The following is a 17,500-nucleotide window of genomic DNA, read 5'->3' as shown; positions in this document are numbered from 1 at the left end:
CCCAATAAACCCTCTCATTTCCTCTCCTTTCTCCCACAGTCTCGCTCACTCTCACACTCGCTCTCGCTCACTCTCTCCCTCCCTCTCCCTCTCCCTCTCCCTCTCCCCCTCCCTCTCCCTCTCCCTCTCCCTCTCCCTCTCCCTCTCCCTCTCCCTCTCCCTCCCCCTCTCCCTCTCCCTCTCCCTCTCCCTCTCCCTCTCCCTCTCCCTCTCCCTCTCCCTCTCCCTCTCCCTCTCCCTCTCCCTCTCCATCCCCCTCTCACTCTCACTCACTCACCTTCTCATTTACCCACCCATCCACCCACTCATTCACTCACTCACTCACCCACCTAACCACCCACCCACTCACTCACCTTCTCATTCACCCACCCATCCACCCACTCATTCACTCACTCACCCACCCAACCACCCACTCATTCACTCACTCACCCACCCAACCACCCACTCACTCACTCACTCACCCACTCAACCACTCACTCCCCCGTCCCTCTCCCGCAGACGGTCCCACCGGCAGAGCTACGGCGGCGGCGAGATGTCCGTGGCGTCGTCGCTGATCTTCTACTTCCTGGTGTTCCTGGCGGAGATCCTCATGTTCGGGCTGCTCAGCCTCGTGCTCTTCTGGGTCGTGTACTACCGCGGCGGCTTCAAGTGGCGCGAGGACCCGGCGAAAGAGTTCAATTTCCACCCGGTGCTCATGGTGGCCGGCTTCATCTTCTTCATGGGCCACGGTGAGTCCCTTCGCCTTCGCCCTCCCTCGCTCGTTGTTTCTCAGCTATTGGTGGTGGTGGGATATGGGGATTGTTTATAGTGGGCGCGACGGGTCTCGGGGCGTGAGTGAGTGACGCAGAGATCAAGTGAGGGACTGAGACACAGACAGACAGACAGACAGACAGACAGACAGACAGACAGACAGACAGACAGACAGACAGACAAAGATATTGAGTGAGTGGGTAAGAGATTGAGTGAATGAGTGAGAAAGATCGAGAGAAAAAGAGATTGAGGGAGCCAGAGTGAGGTTGAGTAAGAGAAAGAGTAAGTGAATGAGAGAAAAATAAAGAGAGAGAGAGAGAGAGAGAGAGAGAGAGAGAGAGAGAGAGAGAGAGAGAGAGAGAGAGAGAGAGAGAGAGAGAGAGAGAGAGAGAGAAATTAAGTGAGATGGATAAATCGAGTGGTTACATTAGTGAGTGAGTGAATGAGTGAGAAAGTGAGAGGTTAAAGAGTGCGCGAGAGAGGGAGAGATTAAATGAGAGAGAGAGAGAGAGGGAGAGAGAGAGAGAGGGAGAGATTAAATGAGAGAGAGAGAGAGAGGGAGAGGGAGAGATTATATGAGTGAGCGATAGAGAGAGATATTGAGTGAGCGATAGAGAGAGATATTGAGTGAGCGATAGATTGATAGATAGAGATAGATAGATAGGTAGATAGAAATAGATAGATAAAGATAGATAGATACAGATAGATAGGTAGATAAATATAGATAGATAGAGATAGATAGATAGATAGAGATAGATAGATAGATATAGATAGATAGAGAGAGATAGATAGATAGATAGAGATAGATAGGTAGATAGAGATAGATAGATAGGTAGATAGAGATAGATAGATAGGTAGATAGATAGATAGAAATAGATAGAAATAGATGGTTAAAGATAGATAGATACAGATAGATAGATAGATAGATAGAGATAGATAGATAGGTAAATAGAGATAGATAGATAGATAGATAGAGAGAGATAAATAGATAGAGAGAGATAGAGAGAGAGAGAGGGAGAGAAAGGGAGAAAGAGAAAGAAAGAGAAAGAGAGAGAGAAATATTGACGAAGAGGGGAAGAGAATGAACTCCCTTTGGACTTTCTGCTTGCCTTTTGTTGGCCATGTAAAAAGAGATCTCGCCGAAACCCTTCGAGGCTCTAAGGAGCGGCATAAGAGTGATGTTAATTTGAGAAATTATTTTTTTCATAAATAAGAAAAGGTCGACCACGATTCGCAGTGGTAAAGGACCCCCCTCCCCTCCCCCTCCCCCTCCCTGCCGCTTTGTTCTCCACGGCTGATTTTTACAACGAGACTGGCATAGCGGGAGTTTTACTGGCGTCCACCCAACGTCTCTGTAACTTACTACCTACGCGGGTCGTCCTTTTTTTACCCTACGTCGTGAGCAGTAGGTCGTAGCGCGTCCGCGGTCGTACTAAGAGACAGTCCTGAGAAAGGTAGCATTTTCTCTGCAACTCGGTGGATTTTTGTTTTCTCGTTGCAATAGGAAATGGGAGGTTTCTTAGAGGTGTGCTTCGAATGATTTGAATGCACAGAAGATATTGTATACGCATGGAAGTGTGTGTCTCAAAGAAGGGAGGGGCAATATTTCCATGAAGAATTCTTTGTAAGGAATATTGAATTACACTTGAATTTATTGGCAATGGAGACAGTTTTATGACTTCCCGAAGGGCGTCGCGATGTAACCTCGTCGAGTGTGATATATAGTTATGTCATGAACTTTGTGAATGTCACAGTGCACAAGAAAAAGAGTAAAACTATACGTTTTTTAAATATATGTAGTTAATTCAAAACCGTAACCGTCATTGCATTGGAAATTTTGTTCCTCAGCATAACTGCTCGCCATCAAATGTTTGAAGGCTCGTTCATCGATATCCTTTAACTCGTATTGAAGATTGCACTCGCGTGATCGTAGGTTTCTTAGCCGCGATCTCTCCGCGATGATTTGTGACATTGATCCGCTCGTGTGCAATAGACACTGACATACATTACATTATGCAACAACCACTATATCATGAAGGTAATACGACCTCGAAATGGTAATGACGTTGAATAACGGTGAAAAAAAAACGGCCTTGATTTGAATGCACTTATACAACAGTATTTTATGAGGATTATGAATACATAGATATATTTCTTCTTTTTTTCTTTGGTCGAAAAACAAATGACAGTTCCACAAGACAACAATAAAATAACAAACAATCCTTCAACAATCCCGAGTGCCCGTGCGTGTATTCCTGGACAGAACGACAGCAAAGGCCTCCTCTCCTTTGTCCCCTTGGCAGCGTAATGTCCTCTGTCAAGGCTGTCGGGAACAGCATAGGCCTGGCGTTGACAGCGGTGATGGAGGTCGTAGTCATAATCGAGCGAGGGGGGAGGGCGGGGACGAGGCACTGTGTAGGGAGGGAGAGGGAAAGACAAGACAAAGACAAGAGACAGGGAATAAGAAAGAGAGGATTTTTGACTGTCGATTCGGAAGAGCATTTAAATCGCCATAATGGGGAACTTCGTTTTATTCCATCTGGCGCAACCGCAGCATCTGCCAGGTCTACGGCGCCTCCCTGCGGACGTAGACCTGTCCCTTTCGCCCGTAACCTGACTTTTGGCTCGATCGCCAAGTTTCGATCGCCGGGCAGGGGACCGCGGGAAAATTATTTCCTCGACTTTTATTTATTTATTTTTTTATCTCCATTTTATGTTTTTAATATATTTTATTTCATTGTATATACCTTTTATATTTTTTTTATTTTACTATTATTTAATTATATGGTTAATAAATTTTTTTTTTGATTATGGTTAATTACCTGCTTGCCGCGGCTTTAAAATGTTTTCATGTGTTTCTGTGTCTGTAGTTTGTGCTAGTTTGTTACATAATTAATTACATAATTATTCGTAATATTTAAGATTTCGACAACGCAAACTACTTCTCTCTAAAGCATATATAAATGCATCAATAAACACACATATGTGACTGGATTTTCAAAACAAATTTTTCAAATTTTTTTTTTTAGAGAAACGACGCAAGAGATATAATCATCCGCGTTCGAATAAATCTGATGATGATTATCACTTTAAATACTCGCCAGCTACAGTCTCTTGCCTATCGCTATTCATTTTTATCTATACTTTTCCCCATCTATACTTTTCCCCATTAACATGAACTCTCCTTTTTTCTCAAGCCTCTTTCAGTATCAGATCACAGAGAGCACGCCACAGCCAAGAGACTCCAACAAACCCCCCGTCTTCCAAGCCAATGCTGGGTGTACGCTCTTCCGCTGCTGCAACAAGTTGACGGCGAAGCTCCTGCACACGTTCCTGTACCTGCTGGCCATCCCGTGCATTGTGGTCGGGGTTCGCGTTGCCACACCACAACCACCGCGTCCCACGCCATCCTCCCATTCCATCACAACCTCCACTCATGCACTGTGGGCTGGTCTGGTCTCTTCGCCCTGCATGCTGGCACGGCACGGTCGAGACGCCCGCCAGACTTGAGGCCCGCCGGAGAGACAACACCTGACACACTCTATACAGCACAACACGCTCTGTCTGCGAGCTCTATAGAGGGGAGAGGACGCGCTGCTGGGAGACAGGTAACCCTTTTCCCACGCCCTATTTTCATATATCTTTGTTTATTATTATTATTGTTATTATTATTATCATTATTATTATTATTATCATTATTATTATTATTATTATTATTATTATTATTATTGTTTTGTTATTGGTATTGTTACTTTTATTATTAATAATGATAATATCATCATCATAATCACTACATATTATTATGAGGATGATTTATATAATTATTATTGTTATTGTTGCTATTATTATTATTATTATTATTATTATTATTATTATTATTATTATTATCATCATTATTATCATCATTATCATTATTATTATTGTTGTTTTTATTATTGTTATTGTTATTATACCTCTAATTTGTGATCATTATGATTATATTTTTAATAGCCAACTCGTGCATGTTGATTTAATTTATTCAATTGCCATATGATTGGCATGTTAACAGATTATTGATTTAATATTATTAGAGGATATATATTAATGACTTGTTGATTATTTTATTATTAATAATGTTAAGAAGTATTGTCACAAAGAATCAAAGATTAGTGTGCATATATATATATATATATATATATATATATATATATATATATATATATATATATATATATATATATATATGTATATATATATATATATATATATATATATATATATATATATATATATATATATATATATATATATGTATATTATATATATATATTATATATTATATATTTATTTTTTATTTTTATTTATTTATTTTTTCATTTATTCATTTTTCATTTATATATACATATATATATATATATATATATATATATATATATATATATATATTTATTTATTTATTTATTTATTTATTTATTTATTTATTTATTTATTCATTTATTTATCTATTAATTTATTGGAATATATATTTCTTTTCTTTTTTTAATCAGTTGATAAGTAAGTTAAGTTTGCAGTTTGATATAAGATGATTTTCCATTGTATGTCAAAATCCATCTGAATTCAACATTTTACATGATCGACTTACAAATTTTGATATGCAGCTCAATAGTATTTATCAAATGTCCTTAGGGTAAGACATTAGTTTAATTAGTTTAGTCTAGAGTAGTTAGCATGAGGTCCAGCAAGCATGTATAGCATGTAGGTATCTCTATCCAATGAATATAATTTTCCAGAAGTACCCGTCCCATGTCTCCGTCTTCTATAAAAACGTCTTAGTCCTTTTTCTTTTCTTTAAGCATGATTGATGGGAAAATCCGTTTTTTCTCTTCATGGTATGCATATATACATACGTACATGTTGGACAAACATAGTGCTATCGGTTGTGAGTTAGGAGCATGGTCTTCAAAACAACAACAGAAATGGTAATTCCTATTATATGGGGGGGAATATTGTCTTGCATGGGCAGTTTAGTTGAAAAGATTGGGCATGAATTTAGTCAGCCGTTGGGCATGAGTTTAAAACATCAGACACAAATTGGAAACAAGCATGATCTTTTTCTATACAGACACGTAATCTCTTTCCACAGAGAGGCTGAAAAATATAAAGATATGGAAGAGAGCTTAACCAACATTATATAGAGCTTTGCCAACACTGAACAACACTTCATTATAAACCAGAAACACCATGGGTGCCGAGGAGGTGGCTTAGTCTTGTAGTCAGCCTCGGTGATAACACTTGGCTGTTCTTAAACTGTTTTACCTGTTTTGTTTATATATATATATATATGTGTGTGTGTGTTATGAAAGCTTTGGCACGATCTGGATGCTTACATGCTCTTTCTAAGTAGCATACTTTAATGATAATGAAAAATAAGACTATATACTTGTAAAATTTCTCTCAGTTAATTAATTCCTTCATTACATAATACAGTCTCGCATCAAATGTGATCGTAACAACATTTTATCCTTGAGTGATTTCACGCCATATCAATCTAGTTTCCACAGATTACCTCCTGCAAAGATTTAAGGTCCACAGAAGCACCCAAATTTCTTTCATCAACAGCTTGTTGTGGGATTCTTCAGCTTCTGGCTCCTGCTGTGCTGTGAGCAGGGGACAGCTAGCTTCCGGTCAGGCTTGGTGCCTGTCCACGCCACCTTTGGCATCATTACCTTCATGCTGGCCATAGCAACATGCGTCACAGGATATACGGAGAAGGCCTTCTTTGTGATGAGGTAAGGGTGTGATCTCTGGTATAGTTTATTTTTAGTACAGTTACTGCATATTCAAATTTTTTTGCTGTGAGCATAATGTTAGGGATTTGTTTTTATGTATAGATATGTTGTTAGAAAACCACTGATAAAATGTTTTGCTGAAGAAATGGTCACACAGGTGGCACTATGGACGTCAATGACAAGCAAACCATTACTACAATGACAGAGCAAGGCCATATGATACTGTGATGTGGTCAGAAAATAAATTTTCAGTATCATTGCTAGCTCTTCCCTAATGTCCATTATGTCTCCTATCTATTCTCTATTTTCATTGGATATGCAATACCATAAGCAATTATCTTGTAAGAATGGTTACATGTTCATGCTTAGAAAATGAAAACTTAGAAAATGAAAAGAAAACTTTGCATTGATTTGAGGTTTACATTATTGCCTGACCGAAGTGACATGAGGTAAAGCTATTCGTTTTCCATGAGTCAGACAGATACAATATAGAGAATCATAGAATGAAAAAGTTATATTAGATGAAAGGGAATAGTATATACTAACATGATTAGTATATTCTTTATTTATAAAACTATTTATAAAGTATTCATTGTCTAGCACAGATTTTAATTTAGAGGGGATAAAATATGTGGATGCAAAAAATGGATATCATGATATGTGATTCCCACCTTAAAGATAACTTTAGTTCTGCGGATATTGACATGCAATCTTTTTTAATGTTTAGCTATCAGATTATACAGGAATACTATGAAATGTAAGTATTGTAGTCAGTAACAGTGTTGGCATTCTCTTTGTAAATATGGTTCATTAATAATTTTGTGCAGAATTGAATATATCTTGCATGCCTGAGCATAAGAATGTGCCAAGTCACACTTTATTTCTAAGTTTTATTCTAGTCAGAATAGTATGTTACTGAATATATAGCAGATATTCATGATATATGAATCAAAGTTATATAAAGATATTGTAGATATGTATTAATTTAGGTACATAGGCCATATTTGCTATACAAAAAAAGAATTTTACAGGCAACATTTTATTTCCCTGTCACAGATTTGCCTATATCTCACTTCCAAATGAAGCCATTGTAATAAACACACAAGCGATGGCTCTGGGTTGTCTGGCCATTGTCATGTTCCTCATTTTGCACATTCGAGTCCCGGGAAATCCGTCTGAAAAAGAGAAATTCCATTACAAGAAGGGAAAAGATGAATGGGTGTGAGAAAAGCATTGTAGTGTGGGATGATGATTATTATATATATATATATATATAATATATATATATATATATAATATATATATATATATTAATATATATATATATATATATATATATATATTATATATATATATATATATATATATATATATATATATATATATATATACATATATATATATGTATATATTTTTTGGGGGGAGGGTTCTTGAACTAGATATTGTCAGAGATGACTGAAATTTTTGTTCTGATAAGAAACTGATTCATTTTTTGTTTTGTATATCTCACTGCAACACTGAGTTAAAGAGGATTTAAAGGGTAAGTTTGTAATAGATTAGTTTGAATTTTCTGTTCCTTTGGCTTAATTTATTGTGGAATGTGGTTGTCTTTTGATAATCATTTTATCTTTCAGGATTTAACCATATTAATGTACAAAATATGAAGAGCTCTATGTTAAAAAGAAAAAAATGTACAATATGATACCAAGCTTTTGTTTGCATTTACATTGTTGTTTGAATCTGAAGTAGATTGAGGTTTTGAAGTAGTGTTTGCAGTAGTTGTAAAACATCCCGTGTGAAGGTTTTGCCCAGTATAAAATGACTTGTCTTTTGCTGTCTTTTTCAAAAAGTAATTGAGACATCCTGGAATTTTGAGTGGAGTGTTGTATGATCCTTTTCATATTCTGCTCATTTAGAAGTGCACTGATTTGCATGTGTATCACAAATGCAGACTTGAATTGGATGTAGCCTATAGTAGTTGAGAGTAGTTGTCATATTCACTGAAAAAAAACTTTTTTTTTGTGAGAGTGAGTGTGTGAGTGTGTGAGTGTGTGAGTGAGTGAGTGTGTGTGTGAGTGTGTGAGTGTGTGTGTGAGTGAGTGAGTGTGAGTGTGTGAGTGTGTGAGTGTGTGAGTGTGTGAGTGTGTGTGTTTTCATTTATTCATTCATCCTCTCATTGTATTTTTCTGAGCCAATTCATGTACATCAATGTATGACTTTTCCTGTGATGTTCACCCCTTGGAAACACATTTTCCCTCAGTCTCTTCTCTGATAGGATCTTTCTCACCTTTTCATGGATCACATTTTATCAGAAGGGATCATCTTGCTCTGTATAGTTTGCCTCTGTTGTAATTCTGCTTCATGTCCCAACAGCATAATGAACAGTACCTCTAAATTCCAGGACAGGACGAGAAAAAAAAAGAAGCAAAAAACAAAGGATTAAGAAAACTGATTGGATATTTTTTTCTCTCTCTCCTTCTTTTACCCCTCATAGTGGAGGCGAGTACAGCAAGTTACCAGAAGAGGCCTGGGTAGTCAACGCACAGGCGGCTTGTTTAGCAGGGCTGGCTATTCTGATGGGATTTCTCCTGTACACCACCAGATATGCGCGCGCCAGTCACCCCGTGGCTATTGTCGATCCTCCGTCCAACTCCCATTATGTCATGACACAGAAAACATATTACTATAGGGACCAGATGTAGAAAGCAGTGTGAGGGGGTTGGTCCCCCTTTTTCTTTTTTTTTTTTTTTTTTTTTTTTTTTTTTTACACTGTATAGGACAGCATGTAGGTTAGATAATGAAAGTGATTTTTTCAGAATGACAAGATTGATCTGATGGTATAATGATACTCAGTGTTGAAGAAGTCTGATGGTGACATTATGTAGGAAAAGAATATCATGATAGTATTTTTTGTATAGTGTTATATTATAACAGAGTTACTTCCTGTCATATATTTTTCATTCAGAATATGTGAAAGCAAAAGTATTGTGAATATTAAATCTTTCATATGTAAGTCTGATTATTAGTATTACCACTCAAGTGATATTTTAGATCAACTGTGAATTGTTTTAGATTATTTAGATATCCTTTTAAAAAGTTGTAATGTACTCTTCAAACTTGGACACATTGATAGCAAATGAATTATGAAATTAAATCAGTGTGAGAAGAGTTTAAAGTGTAAATGAGAATCAATAGGCATTACTTAACTAATTTAAGACCATACTTTAAGACCTTAACTTAAGATCCTACAGGTTTTCCAACAATTTGTAAATATCTTTCTTGGGTGGATAGCTGGTGGAATATAGTTTTGGACACAAAAGTTCAATCATCATAGAGACTGGACATGACTGCTTCATAAACAAGAAAAGATGTGGAGAATAACGAAACATAACTACATGGGACTAATCTCTAATTGTGCATGCTTTTATTTAACACTCTTCTTCTCTGTTTCTATGTTTCCATTGCTAATCTCAAGCTTCATTTCAGGCAAATGCAACACTTCAATGCATCTCTGTACTAATGATTTATGTCTTATATGTGCATCAGCTACCTCCAAAGCCAGTGGAAAGAATTTGCATCATGTTTACGGGATTAGAACTATGCAGTTATTTACAATGCTGATATTTGACCAGTAAAAGAATAATGCATTTGGCATGAACTCCCATCATAGATATATTTCATTTCCTTTATATAGATAAGTTACAAGCTCAGGAAACAGTGAATGAATAGTAAGAGCCTAACCTCTCTATATTTCTCTTAGTGATTAACCTGTAGTTATATAAGCCTTGCATTGGTTGCATGACAGAAGGTAGTCTATGAACAAGACAGTGAGATGTATCATAAAAGACATATGTAATGTACATTAAGTTTCCCTTAGTATTGGAATGTCCTAAAACCACTGTCTCTGGAGGTGAACCATTCAATAGACAATTATTTTTAAAAAATCAATATTTCTTACAGTTTCAGACTCCATGCAGTCCTACTCTTACTTAATGTGTTAATCAGTTTAATCATTCATGTTATGGCTAACACAAATGGGTGCATGGGTCTTCATATAGCTACAAGCAGAGAGCAGCTGTAACTCTTCTTTTACCAAAAGGTGCATGACGCAGGGCTATAAATTACTAACCCACGGCCTTGCCATGACACACAGGGATCCCGAGACCAAGAATTTCACTTACTCGCTGATGGGGAACGAAGCCATCATCATCAACACCCAGGCCGCTGCACTGGCTGCCCTGGGAATCCTTGTTCCTGTGATGGTGGCTCTTCGCCCCTTCAAGAGGAGATGGAGTGAGCGCCTGACGGAGCATCTATGAAACGAGGACTCGGCTGAGTTCATACAGACACATCTGTAGATCAAGGGGGTGGGGCCGGATGGATCGGGTTTCTTTGCATTGCCTGAGAAATCTCCTTTGGGGGCTGAGAGGCAGTTTGGTCTGTTTTGAATTTCAGCTTTTAGCCGGATATATTGAAGTATTATATGATTACATGATGATGAATTATTTTTTTCACAAAAAATGTATCTGTGCATGATTGTCAAATTGGTTACACAGTAATTTCAGGAAAATCTTTATGCAGATCCAGTAAGCAATCATCTTCTAAAAAAGTTCTGGTTATTATTATACTTAAAAAATTTAAAATTTGACCAACCGTTTTTTAGACTTGTCAATCGGAAACATTTTTAGACCATGACTAATTACTTGAGTGGATTTGCTAAAATCTGTATACTTTGTTACAGGTTTGATAGGTATTTTAGTTGTAATTACAACCATATTTGTATTAAGAAGGTAAAGCAAAATTTAGAAATGTCGTTTTTTTTATTACTCATAAAAATGGCAGCATAGTGTAAACAGTTGGTTAAGAAGTAACACTTGAGTATATTTATATGTTAGTGTCACTTGTCATTAATGTGGATATGATGTATTATGTTTGATGAGCATATGTGTGAATGAAAAAGTTACTCGTTTTGGATGCTGCCTTGTATGCTATGCAGTGTATTAATTGATTTTATGTTCACTATATTTTTATGTATGGAATTGTAGTGTAAGTGTTTCTTTTGCAGTGAATATGTATGAATGATGCTTTCCTTCCAAGAAATGTAAGATGTTAATTCCAGACAAAATGGATTAAATCTGGCACTTGTTACCAGGTAAAAAAAAATACCAGTTAATGTATTATACAGTATATACAGTTACACACGGTAAGCATGATGCATTCCTGAATGTTTGTATTTTTTTAGTAGACTTTTCACAAGTTTAGTGGGTTTTAAACCAAAATATTTATTTTTCATTGTATGATATCCAGCTTGCAGATGTTGGAACTCAAATGAGAACTTTATATTGTAGTAATATTTAGTCATTACTGCAGAATATTTGGATATTTGAATGACTGTTACATTTTACAGATTTCAGAAGAAATGTACATGAACAAAGGATAATTTTAAGTATTTAATGTATTAATGTAATGGATAATGGTTTCTGAAAAAAAAAGAATTTACAGTTTTCTTTTCCAATATATTTTGAAACCCTTCAAGTATTAAGGTCAAACACAACTTAGCATCTTGTATCAGAATTGTCTCTTTAGTTTACAAAGCTATTATGATGTAAAGACCTGCACAAGAACTCATACCATATTTGCAATTGATAGGCAGTGAAAGGGGAACAGTGTCCTTGAACAAATAAATCTTACCTGTTCTTTGGATCTTAAGGGAATGTAAAATGGTAGATAAGTAGATAACTGTTGATGTAGCAATTTTTGTACAACCAGGAAAAATAAAATTACAATGATATATATATATATTTTTTTCTTTTCATTTATTTCCACCAAAGATTAGGGTTTGACTTTTTTGTGTACAATAATGTTTATGCAGTGAAAAAAGAGAAATGTGTAGAAATAGGTTAGAAATAGTTCTCCAGCATAAATTTTGTACAATCAGGAAAAATAGAAATACAACAATACATAATATATATATATATATATATATATATATATATATATATATATATATATATATATATATATATATATATATATATATATATTTATATATATATAATTTCAAGCGTTTCCACAAAAAAAAATTTGTGTGTAAACCATCATGTTTATGCAGTAAAACAAGATAGTTCTCATGAATAAGTTTATAATATATATAGTAATGCTGGACTTGTTTACTCAGGAAACATTCTAGATTGTTTACAAATGGATTGTACTTATGTAATAATTTATACTCCACTAATTTTTACCTGAGCAAGTCTTATTACTGTATTTCAGCATCTCAAGATACACAGAAAGTGAATATTAGATGAGATCTTGTACCATGGATTGTACCAGAATTTTTGTTACATATCTATCAGAAAAATATATTTAATAACAATAATTGTTTCAACAAAGGAGTGATTGCCTCCTGTTATTGTCTACTATTACTTTGATGCCAAAGACATATTAACCCTCTCTGGACGGGTGGTACACTACGGTACCGCACATTCAAGGCCCGTTCACTGGGTGACGCCATACGGCGTCGTTTATTTAACTGATTTAGGCCTATGCGTTCGAGAGCCCCGGCATTGTAACATGCAGGGCTGGAATGCCCCCGTTGTGACTGGGTTAACATAAAAGCTATTATATATATTGTACATTTTTTTCAGTCTGAAACAATTGTAATCATTCTGTAACAAAAATTATATGCATTCCCAAAAGATGCTGTAGACTGCGGTATAACACACTAAAGATGTTTATTTGAGAGAGAATGAATTAACTTGTTTAGACTCAAAGGTCATTTGACTTTTTCCTGGTAATTTTCAAGAAAGCAATTAGGGTGTCTAGTTCTGTGGCTTTATTTTCACTAGATGTGGTCAAGACTGGTGCCTCTTCACAACAGCTATCATTTTAAAGCATGAATGCTTACCCTTCTTTAATTAACTTCAAAGATCTTTACTTTGCTAACTGTAATTTGTTGGCTAATGTGTGTTTCTTAATATTTATACACATATAGAAATTATTTTACATATACATTTATTTATATGATCTTTATTTATTTAAATTTATCAGACCCTATTTGTGGTCTCTCTCTCTCTCGCTATCTCTTCCTCCAGCTCTCTCAATTACAATCAAGTTATAACCATTTGAGATATAATCTACTGTTCTATTGTTATTAATATTTTCTGTTGCTATCATTGTTACTTCCAGTGAATATAATTGGTATATGTACACTTATGCTATTCTTTATATCAGTTATATACTATATAATATATTCTTTGACATGATTTATACTATCTTCCAGGTCATTCTATCTGTCAAACATCTCTCATTACATACAGATATCTACATAACATAACTTTTTTTTTTCTTTTTTTTTTATTATTTTATTTATTCATTTTTATTGTGTATGTATTTTTTTTCTTAATGCTATTTTTGATTAACCATTGTGGATGGGGGATAGATTCACTTGCCCATTTTCCAGGATGGGTTTTATTTCAGAGTCAGACAGCTTCCTACAAATATACCTTGACTTTTCCCACTCTCTTTTAGTCACTCGTTGCAAAGCTAGCGCCATTTTTGTGTTTTAATTTTGTGTACTTTACTGTATTTAGTGACTTATACCTGTCATATTACAGGCTAAATCAATGCTGTAGTTTACTAAAATTATAGTATAGGGTCCATATCAGCTCATTATTTTCTTTATACTTAGTGTGCTAGAAGTATTGCTGTTTTATGGGAGGACCAAAGGCAACTTTATTTTTTCGTATTCATGTAGTCATGAATGAATACGAAAAAAAATATAACCATCCACAATGAAGATAACATGAAGAGGCAAGAAAGAGGCAAGGAAACCTGTGCTTACGACTGAGTGTCACAGTAAAAGGCATCCCTATTGGCGCAGGAGCACATTGTAGACATTGGGCATGGTTTGGATCACCTTCCTCCTCTCATTCTGCCTGCACATCCTTCATCTGCAGTACTTTAGAGCAAGAGGTCGGCAACTTGCTATGTGCCATCGCTCTATAAAGATAGTGGTTGCTTGTGACTGTAGATGGTTGCCATTCAAGGCTCTCTCTCCTGCCATCTAGGTTTTGGATGTTAGGTGAAACCCATTTTGCTTAATATTACGGCAGTTACAGTAACTATGACTGCATTTGTCATCACCACTTAATTATTACTCATAGCACAGTGATCCAAAATTCTCTAACAGCATCTACGCCATGATGCCCGTCGTCAGGTCAGGCCAGAGCTCCTGCATCATGTATGTCATGACAACTGTACACAATGGGTTAACATGCCCATTTCCCCCTGAGAACTACCCATGATCCACAGTTTGCAAATCACTGCACTAAGTCCCGCAAGGCAACCACCTTACCTCAGGCGTAAAATGAAGTATATCCACACATGCTGTATATTTACATGATATAATATATAGATGGATAGCTACATATATTCTGAAAGAGTATATCCTATTTTTCTGCAGTATGTTCATAATAAGACAGAACAAGAGCAAAAAGGCAAGAAAAATAACATTCATTTCGTGAAGAACTGAAATATTTTATTGGTAGATCATCCACGTTACATTTGTGAACTATGTACAGCACACAGTCAGTCCTTAATGTGTAACTTTGCATTTCTTTATCTACATTACATGATAAGGCTTATCATAATTGCCTCGTGCAAGTGCAAAATAAATCCTGGTAATATAATCAATAGTTATAATATCCATACCCACAGATAACACTGGAACTAGTATGAAAAAATATAAACTAGGATGATTCTACGTGAATACTTCACACTAAGAGCTACTTTCAGGACTACTTTGATACCTAGATATATGAGAATGTGGGATATAAAATGAGAAGTGAGACAGGTGAGGAAGGAGGTAGGCAATAAACGAAAGTGAATATGAGAGAGAGAAAGAGAAAAAGGAGAGAGCGAGAGAGAGAGCAAGAGAGGGAGCAAAAGAGAAAGAGAGAAGAGAGTTGAAAGGAAAAGAGCGAAAGATGACGGGCAGATAGAGGTACTTCCTACCTCTCATTCCGAAAAGTAAAATCGTTCACCAGCACTTAATATGAGAAAGACCTCAGATGATAATGTATCAGAAGAGAGTAATGAGAGGGGGGGAGGGATGGGAGGGGGGATGATGCAGTCCTCGGGAGAATAACTTCTAAATCCAATTACATTTATTTATATATTTTACAAATTAGAACAGAACATTAAAGACCTTTCATGTATGAGTGATCTCATTATCATAAACATCATTGGTAACAGTGGCACTTGCAACATTGTATAAGAAACAGAAGTATGGTGGTAGCAATGGTAGTATTAAAAGTAGAAGCAATAGCAACAAGAAGAGGAGGAATATATGAGCAATAACCACAATGATAAAGTAAGTCCAGTTTCATCTACGTCTTACATTACAGATATAACTTTCTATCAATCGGTTGATCCACTAAGAGCACTACAAGAAAGTTCTTGAATTCATCAGAGTAAACTGATAACACAGAAGAAAACAAGCATCTTTTTTTAAAGAATCTTAGAGAAAACAAGAAACAAAACATTGAAATTGGCAATGCGAAGACTTTAGTTGATGTGAAGCATGATCGAGCATAAACGAGTGAGATCTGTTCCGATTTGGAGTATGAGCTGCAATTCGAAATAACGTGCTTCGATATCGGAGCTAAATCTCTGCCTGCCAGTCTGTGTTCACGGGACTTTTCTTTGTCATAATGTACCAATTAACACATACAAGATAGTGATTATTCATACTATAGTCGATGAAAATTACTGGCAACCTATAACATCAGTAAGCAGCAGGTGCTTTATGTATGAGAGACAAAGGAGTTGCATATGAAAAAAGTGGTATGACATGACATGACATGACATATGCGGTGTGTTGTACTCGGAAGATTGGTGAGGATGAAAGTCAGTTTTATGACCTACACGTGGGATGAGCACTTACATAGTCCTTATACATTAAAGGTGGAAAGTAGAATACATAACGCATGTTCATCAGCAGTGACACCGAGATGCAAATCTATCAGTGTGGAATCGGCCACACAACATGGCTGCCACGACTCACTGGGCGCTGTGACTCTCTCTCCCGAAGCCACGACCGCCCGTCCGTCCGCCTGAAGCCTGCGACGTGCGTTGGCGCTGGCCAGAGAGTGGGAGACCTCGGCTCCAAATGGTACCGCCTCGACAGCTTGTGCGAAGGGCTTTTTGCTAAGTGTATTTACAACTACAGATGATCTAAGTGGCTTAATATTATACAGACACATATTCTATCTGCTGACACAAGAATGCTATTAACCTATTAACAAGCTCATATTTTTTGTCAGCAGCCAAGACTTGAGACCGACCTCAAGGGGCGCGGTTCAGAGCGAAGCCCTGGCCTGTCTGAGCTCTTATGAAATCTCCCGGTCACAGTGCGTGTGATCTGGAGACAAATGATTCACGTGCAGTATATATGCTTCTTGATGCGAAAAGTCATCCGAAGTATTTGCTCTCCACTTAACCCACTGGTAGTTTACGGGAAGTGGATATAGATTTACAGTTACTCCTTCACTTCCTTCGGTAATTATGTTAGAATACACCACGCACACACAAACACACACACACACACACACACACACACACACACACACACACACACACACACACACACACACACACACACACACACACAATCATGTGTGACCTCAGGAAGGGGCAGTTTTCACAGGTGTTGCTCCCGCCCACTTCAGTAAAAGCTGTGCTCTTGTATGTCCACACGAAGTACATTTCTGGGCGCTTAGCTTTTACTGTTGGTGAGAGAGAGAGAAATAACAGAGCAAATCTTCCTTATCGTCGGTGAATTTTAGGAATTGCTGATATCATTGCTGGTGAAAAAATATTCAGATATCGCCAAGGTAATTCACAAAACAAATGAACAGGATTTACTTACACCGTCCAAGTGTGTAATGATTTTACAATCATTATTCATGGCTGGAAATACG

General features: G+C 36.5%; 2 protein-coding genes and 1 long non-coding RNA gene across 6 annotated transcripts in view; 2 read left to right on the top strand and 1 right to left on the bottom strand.

The window, feature by feature from the left end:
- Positions 1-12,319, top strand: part of LOC122258415 (cytochrome b561 family member no extended memory) — a 77,548-nt gene extending 65,229 nt beyond the window's left edge. The window contains exons 3-6 of the mRNA XM_086556271.1: positions 499-728; positions 4,019-4,245; positions 6,349-6,518; positions 9,013-12,319. Of these exons, the coding sequence (XP_086412397.1) occupies positions 499-728; positions 4,019-4,245; positions 6,349-6,518; positions 9,013-9,220 (835 nt within the window). The 3' untranslated portion in view covers positions 9,221-12,319. The remainder of the gene's footprint in view (positions 1-498; positions 729-4,018; positions 4,246-6,348; positions 6,519-9,012) is intronic.
- On the top strand, positions 9,251-12,319 carry LOC147467939 (uncharacterized). The gene has a single exon (XR_015192658.1). It is a non-coding gene; the product is annotated as an uncharacterized LOC147467939 (long non-coding RNA).
- Positions 12,320-15,035: 2,716 nt separating this feature from the next.
- Positions 15,036-17,500, bottom strand: part of LOC122258414 (uncharacterized) — a 25,677-nt gene continuing 23,212 nt past the window's right edge. For all 4 annotated transcript variants that reach the window (XM_043024347.2, XM_086556268.1, XM_086556269.1 and 1 more), the window contains 2 exons: positions 17,449-17,489; positions 15,036-17,305 (listed from right to left, as the gene is read on the bottom strand). In XM_043024347.2, the coding sequence (XP_042880281.1) occupies positions 17,480-17,489 (10 nt within the window). In that variant the 3' untranslated portion in view covers positions 15,036-17,305; positions 17,449-17,479. The remainder of the gene's footprint in view (positions 17,306-17,448; positions 17,490-17,500) is intronic.

The sequence above is a fragment of the Penaeus japonicus genome, unplaced genomic scaffold, assembly GCF_977035675.1.
Source record: "Penaeus japonicus unplaced genomic scaffold, GWHDUDI00000001_assembly GWHDUDI00000032, whole genome shotgun sequence".
NCBI lineage: Eukaryota > Metazoa > Arthropoda > Malacostraca > Decapoda > Penaeidae > Penaeus > Penaeus japonicus.
This window is presented reverse-complemented; position numbering and strand designations above follow the sequence as displayed.